Source organism: Herpailurus yagouaroundi, unplaced genomic scaffold (assembly GCF_014898765.1).
Source record: "Herpailurus yagouaroundi ecotype Mexico unplaced genomic scaffold, PumYag 160, whole genome shotgun sequence".
NCBI lineage: Eukaryota > Metazoa > Chordata > Mammalia > Carnivora > Felidae > Herpailurus > Herpailurus yagouaroundi.
The window spans coordinates 29,679,088-29,687,557 of NW_024412401.1; the positions used below are offsets into that span (position 1 = coordinate 29,679,088).

The following is an 8,470-nucleotide window of genomic DNA, read 5'->3' on the forward strand; positions in this document are numbered from 1 at the left end:
AAAATGGCATTTCCTTTCACATAAGATTACAGAACCCATTATTCCAGAGTTAAACTAAATTATGTTATCCACGAGAAGGTGGATGGTTTGGATGAGAATCCTTTTACCCATAAATTGCTGTCCCTTTCTTCTTTAATCTAGTCATGAAGGGAAAAGGTAGGCCCTACATTTCTCTCACATTTAAATATCAGGAACAGAAAAATTAGAATTTCAGGAGTTAATGGTATCACCAATCCTTATATTTAGTTTGGAACCTACAGGTGAGATCCAGTTCTGCATTCAGAGTAAAGGAATTTGTTTAAAGCATTGACATTCCCTCTGAGGAGCATTTCTGACACAGCATATTCTTCACAGCTTCCTTCACATCTTTGTTTCTCAAACTATAGATGAGGGGATTGAGCATAGGTGTCACAACTCCATAGAAGAGAGAGATGATTTTGTCTGTGACTTGTACTTTGTCTGTACCAGAGAAGTCTTTAGCCTTGGGTTTTGCATACATGAAGAGGATGGTTCCATAGAATATAATCACCACAGTTAGGTGGGCGGAGCAGGTGGAGAAGGCTTTGCGCTTCCCCTCTGCAGAAGGAATCTTCAGGATAGTGGAGAGAATGAAAACATAGGAAACAAAAATGAAAAGTACTGGGACCACAAGAAAAATAACATTAGCAATAACCATGCTAATAACATTTATGGAGATATCAGCACAAGCCAATTTTAAGACAGCCAAGATTTCACAAGTAAAATGATTAATGACATTATCCCCACAGAAAGGAAGCCGCATTGCAAGAGAGGTTTGCAACACAGAATTGACACCCCCTGCAATCCAGGACCCAGCAGCCATGGACATGTATGAAGTCTTGCTCATAATAACGGAGTATCTCAGAGGGTTACAGATGGCCGCATAGCGGTCAAATGCCATCATGCTCAGAAGGACACACTCTGTGCCTCCCATAGCAAAGGAGAGAAACATTTGGACTCCACACCCAGAGAAGGAAATGGTTTTCTGTGAAGTTAAGAAGCTGCTGAGAAACAGGGGAATAGAAGAACTGGTATAGCAAATGTCCAAGAATGATAAGTTACTGAGGAAAAAGTACATGGGGGTGTGCAAGTGGGAGTCACAGACACTTACAATGATGATGATTCCATTTCCCAGCAGGATAACCAGATACATACACAGCACCATCACAAAGTAAATGGCCTCAAGCTCTGGATAGCCAGAAAGCCCCAGTAGGACAAATTCTGTCACAGAAGACTGATTGGTCTTTCCCATGCTAATATTTTCTTTCAACAAAATGAATTCTGTAGCAGCCAGAATACATGTGGATCTGTTACAGCAGTGTTTGCAAGAGGTGTTTGCATCATTAAGCGGCTTCCCTTATGGGTAATACAGACTTATGACTGGATAGAAAGATAGCATAAGAATATGTTATGATCCTCTAAGCTCAGTTATAGACTTTTAGATATCATGAAGGAGACTTTGGCTCAAAACAACAAAAAAAGACCTTGTTAGAAAAGAGATTCAGAACACATACAACTGGTTTATAAATATGTATCTAACTTACATTATAAATTTGAAATTTGAATGCAATGTCACCATAACATTTTTACCAAACAATCCAGAACACAATATGTTACCCTCAACAAAAATCACTGTTCTTCACTTATTAAAACAAAATACTGTATGTAAGTCCTGCTGCAATGGTACTTTAACCTCAGAATTTTGTGGCTAGAAAACAAGATGAAAAAGATATTCTTCAGAAAAAGAACTTTTGGTTAATTCTAATCTGGGGAGAAATGTATACCTGTAATACCCTAAGAATATTAACTATAGGCATTACTAATGGTCAAAAAAAAACCTTTTGGATTAAATTATTCTTTTTCATCTTTTTTAGCACAAATTGGGATGTCTAGGTAACTCTATTGTCCTGCCTAATACATATAATGAATTACAGGTTGATCTCAGAAAAACTCTAGCGCACATGTCTCAATCTACAAACCATAATAAAGGTATAACCTAAGAAATTTAAGTTATGAGGGATTTACTCTTTTACTTGCAGGCATGAGAAAATACATATTATCTTTTCCCTGCACAGAAATCAGCTTCTGTTCTAACAGCTTCTCTGCCAATCTTACTCTCACTGCATATTCAGAATGCCCATAATAAAGAGGGATAGGTCACTCAAAATATTCTTCAGCATGGTAATATGTTATAATTACTTATATCCCCACTTCACTAGAATATAGAATATTTTTATATCAAAATGACAGAAACAGAAGCACTACTTTTTTGTGAGATTGCTAGTCTCATAAATTCCATCTCAATAAGTTCAATAATATAACTAAAAGAACTATCTGTTTCTCAGTTTTTATTTATACCAAGTAGTTGCCATTGCTACAGTAAAAACAAAAACAAAACAAAAGCAAACAAGCAAAATGATTAACCAGTGGAAAAACAGAACTGACTTCCAGTAAAAATGAAAGTTGGACCTCTTTACAGTCAGTTAACTAGTAGAGGAGCCTTTAAAGGAACAGCCAATGGAGCACCAAAGCAGCTTACGTTCTTTGCTGCTTTGAGGATCTTTCTAGTCCCAAAAGTAATTTAAAGTTCACAATGTGGATTGGTTATAATTTAGAAACTTTCTAGTTCTTTTGGGATGAAGTCCCCTAGAAGCAATTAAAACAAAGTTCCTAATACAATTAAAATTAAATGTAACTCACAAAACAAATAATTCTTCTGACTTTACACCTTCTGGGAAGAACAAATTTAGAACTGCTACCCAGGTAAAATGGCCAAGACACAATACACCAAACTTAACCAATCTATTGTTCAGTCATGCCCACATATATGAGACAACATGCAGCAGAACAGATCAACAATTCCCATGAGGTGAGCAAACCACACTTTACTTATGAACAGGAAAAGAAATTCCAACTTGAGATTATTATGACATTTGCTATGCCTATCTTTTGAAATCAGTACCAACATTTGAAGAATTCAGTCATTTTATATGAATGCTCTGAAATACTCTTCCAGCATGAAAATAAGGGAAACCATTGTGAGAAGTCTTATAAAGGGAACAAAATTTGACAACACTCTTTTGTCAGTGGACAATATTTTTTAAAAGTCACTGAGTGAAATATGCAACATAATCCTGAGCAATGGGAAAACAATTTACACCATGAAAGATGGTATTATATACTGCAACAATACAAATTTGAAGAGCAATTCCCAAAGTTCTTAACTTTATACAAGTACTTTTTCAGTATACTGGTTCATAATGCAAATATTGAGCATGTTTTCTCATTAATGCTCAGTGGACAAAAGAATTAAACAGTTTTGATGTGAGCAAGATAAAAGCTATGTTACAATACAAATGCAAGATAGACTGCAAATGCAAGGAGTTTTATAAGGAAATTATACAAAACAAAGAAATGTTAAGTGAATAAAAATACTTACAATTAAAGAGGTACGTAGAATAGATACTTATAATTTACTTCAGATAAACAACAAATAATTTTTAGTACAAGTATTTCCTATGCAATATTTTTATTTTATCCCAGTATACATGTGCAAAAGCATTCAGAAATAATTCAAATTTAACTGGGGATTATCTATTTTCATATGCTAACCTGGCAACCCTAACTTCTTGTGCCAGGTTTCGCTTGAAATCCAGTCTAAGCCCAGGTTGCACCACCTAGCACCATTCCCAGGCATTGGAGGGAGTACAGAATCCAGGTGCCTGGGCAGTACTACTCACAATAATACTGTGAGACAGTACTATTTTTATTTTTTTTTAACTTTTTATTTACTTATTTTGAGAGAGAGAGCACTTGCAGGCAGGGGTGTAGTGGCAGAGAGAGGAAAGAGAATACCAAGCAGGCTCTGCACAGTCAGCACAGAGCCCACCGTGGGGCTTGAACCCACAAACCATGAGCCCATGACCCGAGCCAAAATCAAGAGTTGGACACAACAAAATGAGCCACCCAGATGCCCCAAGACTGTACTATTTTTTAAACTTCCAATATTCTCAAAAAGAGAATATTTAGTGTATTTCTCTAAACCATTCTAGTCAATACAGGATTATATATCTGTTGTCTCAGATGTACCCAGCCACTGCATAAATATCACCTACAGCTACAACCCTCTTCCCTTTCCAGGACAAATATGGTAAGAAGAAACTAACATGAACTTATAGGGTTTCATGATCTAGTACTGCTCTTCAGCATTTCCAAGATATAGTCTATCATCTCAACTTCCCACTTTTTCATTTCATTTAATTCAGCGTTTAATAACTGAGGCCTCCTCATTCCAGGAACTATGTCTGCTTCTTCCTCAAATCCCATAAATTATTTTAGTCCCCTGCCAGGTACTACACCCCATTACAAGAATAGCAAGCAATGCCTAGGGTCTTAATATCTGGGGTTAACTCTCCTAATGATGATTACCTCTCTCTACATCCCATTACAAAAGTCAAATCTACATGTTGCCCCCTCCATTTTGCTGTGAAGACCATTCACTGAATTTTTTATTTCCATTATGCTTTTTTTTCAGTTCTAAAATTTCCATTTGTTGTTGTTGTTGTTTTCTACATCTTTCCTGAGACTTTGGTTCTCTGCTTAGGTCTTCTATATTTTCATTTGTTCTTAGTGTATGTGTATAATTGCTCACTGAGATATTTTATAATGGCTGCTGCTTTAAATTTTTTTTTCAACGTTTATTTATTTTTGGGACAGAGAGAGACAGAGCATGAACAGGGGAGGGGCAGAGAGAGGGAGACATAGAATCAGAAACAGGCTCCAGGCTCTGAGCCATCAGCCCAGAGCCTGATGCAGGGCTCGAACTCACGGACCGCGAGATCGTGACCTGGCTGAAGTCAGACGCTTAACCGACTGCGCCACCCAGGCGCCCCTATAATGGCTGCTTTAAATTCCTTGTCAAATAATTTCAATGTCTGTTCATTTTTTGTTGTATCTGGAGATTGTCCTATATTAAATTGAGATACCTGATTCTTTGTATGAGGAGTGATATTCATTTGTATCCTGGATATTTTAGGTACTATGAGAGTCTGGATCTTATTCAGACCTTCTGTTTTAACAGGACTCCTCTAAAACCACGCCCTTTACAGAAGGAAATCATCACCTCGTTCTTGCCAGATTCAGCAAAAGTTTACTCTCCTCACACGGACTTTATGACACAGTGGGGATAGAAAGATTTGTTACTACAGGGCTGTGGTAAAAGCCTTGACTTTCCACTAATCCTCCTCTGAAAGTCTATGTGGAGGGAAAGAGCAGATGGAAGAAGGTTAAAATCTAGGCTCCCCACTTGATATGTGCTGAAGTAGGGAAGTAGGGCTGTAGTATTTTTCTCTCGTGTTTGGCTGGAATAGGCAATTACCACTGTTATGTTTTTTGTCTTGCTAAGCCACCCCTTTCTGTTCCACTAGAGTAAGATTTTCTTGTGCTTTTCTGTTTGTTCCCATTGGTGTTTCCAAGTTGTAGGCTTATCTAGCACTCAGTCTGGGATATATAGAAAGCAAAAATAAAACCCAGGAAACGCACTGCTTTTTATTTCCTTAGATCCCAAAGTCCCTAGCTGGCCTCTTTCTCTCCATCTTTCAGAGTCTTCTTATGTTTTCTCTACACATAATGTCCAGAGTTTTCACTGTATTTAATAAAATAGAGACAAGTATCTATTCCATCTTGTCTGCTACCAGAAATCCCTATATCTATTTTAAAAGTGAATCCATTAGTATAATCTTCCCTAGAAAATACTCCAACCAGAATGACTTCTCAATGAATTTTTAAACTCTTATAAGGAAGAAATAAATTAAATTCTACATAATCTCTTCACAGATAGAAAACAGAAAACTCCCTTAATTCATTTTTATGAGGTCAGTATAAACTGTATACCAATATGTAACATATGGGGTTTTTTTTCTTTTTCTTTAAAAAGAAAAATTACAAAAATGAACTATTGGGACCTCATCAAAATAAAAAACTTCTGCACAGCAAAGGAAACAATCAGCAAAACTAAAAGGCAACCAACAGAATGGGAGAAGATATTTGCAAACAACATATCAGATAAAGGGTTTGTATCCAAGGTCTATAAAGAACTTATCAAACTCAACACCCAAAAAGCAAATAATCCAGTGAAGAAATGGGGAAAAGACATGAATAGACACTTCTCCAAAGAAGACAGCCAACCGACACATGAAAAAAATGCTCAACATCACTCATTATCAGGGAAATACAAATTAAAACCACAATGATATACCACCTTACACCAGTCAGAATGGCTAAAATAAACAACTCAGGCAACAACAGATATTGGTGAGGATGTGGAGAAAAAGGATCTCTTTTGCATTGTTGGTGGGAATGCAAACTGGTGCAGTCACTCTGGAAAACAGAATTCCTCAAAAACTCAAAAATAGAATTACCATACAACCCAGCAATTGCACTACTAGGTATTTATACAAGAGATACAGGTGTGTTGTTTCGAAGGGGCACACGCACCCCCATGTTTATAGCAGCACTATTGACAATAGCCAAAGTATGGAAAAAGCCCAAATGTCATCAATGGACGAATCAATAAAGAAGATATTATGCTAAGCGAAATTAGCCAGTCAGAGAAAGACAAATATCATATGACTTCATTCATAGGAATGAATTTCATAGGAATTTAAGATACAAACCAGATTAACATAAGGGAAGGGAAGCAAAAATAATATAAAAACAAGGAGGGGGACAAAACATAAGAGACTCTTAAATATGGAGAACAAACTGAGGGTTTCTGGAGAGGTTGTGGGTGGGGGGATAGGCTAAATGGGTAAGGGGCATTAGAGAGGACACTTGTTGGGATGAGCACTGGGTACGGTATACAGGGGATGAATCACTGGAATCTACTCCTGAAATCATTATAGCACTATATGCTAACTAACTTGGATGTAAATTAAAAAATAAGTAAATTTTTTAAAAAGAATACTCAAAACAAAAGAATTAAAGGACAAGTGGGTGGCTCAGTCAATTAAGACCAACTCTTGATTTTGGCTCAGGTCATGATGTCACAATTTGTGAGATGGAGCCCCACATTGGGCTCTGGGCTGACAGTATGGAGCTGTCTCTGTCTCTCAGAGAGACAACTGTCTCTCTCTGCCTCTCAAAATAAATAAACATTAAAAAAATTTAAGAACCTACCTCCTATGAACACAGTTGGAAAAAATCCTAAAAAAAAAAATTAGAACATTGAATATAGTGTTATATTTTAAAGAACAAGAGATTACAGTTAAGTGGCATTAATTCTAGAAATGTAAGTGGTTTAAAATTCAAAAACCCATTTATAAGAAAATGGTATTATTAAAAAGAGGGGCACCTGGGTGGCTCAGTCGATTAAGCATCTGATTCTTGGTTTCAGCTCAGGTCATGATCTCACTGTTTCATGGGTTCAAGTCTCATGGTGGGCTCTGTACTGACAGTTCAGAGCCTGCTTGGGATTCTCTGTCTCCCTCTCTCTCTGCCCCTCTCGCACTTGCACTGTCTCTGTCTCTCTCAAAATAAATAAATAAACTTAAAAAAAAAAAAAAAAAGAGGGGCACGTGGGTGGCTCAGTCGGTCAAGCCTCCGGCTTCGGCTCAGGTCATGATCTCGCAGTTAGTGAGTTAGAGCCCCACATCAGGCTCTGTGCTAACAGCTCAGAGCCTGGAGCCTGCTTCGGATTCTGTGTCTCCCTCTGTCTGTCTGTCCCTCCCCCACTTGCGCTCTGTCTCTGCCTCTCTCTCATAAACAAACGTTAAAAAATTAAAAAAAAAAGAAATATCACATAGTAACATTTATAGAGGCATAAAATTACTGTAAAATTATTGCTCTGTGTTTTTAAACCTATGGAACAAGTTTCATTTTGCCATATCTCCTGTTCATGTAATTAACTACTTGAAAGCACTCCCTTGCCTTTTTCATCTCTATATATTCATACAATGTTGACATTATGTAAAAGGTCTTTCATATAATTGGATCTCAGATAGGAATAAAATTAAAGAAACAGAAAAAATGTCTACAATGTTATTAAAGTACTGTTGGCTACTACTTTTTTTTATTGAAGTATGGTTTTGATATACAATGTTACTTCAGATGTACAACATAATGATTCAACAAGTCTGTAAGTTGTGTTAGCTCACCACAAGTGTAGCTACCATCAGTCACCATATAACACTATTACATCAGGCCCTGTGCTGGCAGCTCAGAGCCTGAAGCCTGTTTCAGATAACATGTGTGTGTCTCTCTCTGCCCCTCCCCAACTCACGCTCTGATTCTCTCTCTCTCTCAAAAATAAATAAATCTTAAATTTTTTTTAAAAAAATGGCAGCTCATATAACATTATTACAGTACCACTGATTATATTCTCTATGTTGTACCGTTGCTCCCCGTGACTTATTCATTCATAACTAGAAGCTTGTATCTCCCACTCCCCTTCACC

At 37.0% G+C, this 8,470-nt stretch overlaps 1 protein-coding gene across 1 annotated transcript; it reads right to left on the reverse strand.

The window, feature by feature from the left end:
* Window positions 1-298: 298 nt before the first annotated feature.
* LOC121034338 (olfactory receptor 13C7-like) lies at window positions 299-1,270 on the reverse strand. Its single transcript, XM_040481171.1, has one exon. The coding sequence runs from the start codon at window positions 1,268-1,270 to the stop codon at window positions 299-301; it is 972 nt and encodes a 323-aa protein (XP_040337105.1).
* Window positions 1,271-8,470: the final 7,200 nt, after the last annotated feature.

Excerpts from the sequence above, each read along its gene's own strand:
- LOC121034338 (XM_040481171.1), bottom strand. The coding sequence starts at position 1,270 with ATGGGAAAGACCAATCAGTCTTCTGTGACAGAATTTGTCCTACTGGGG.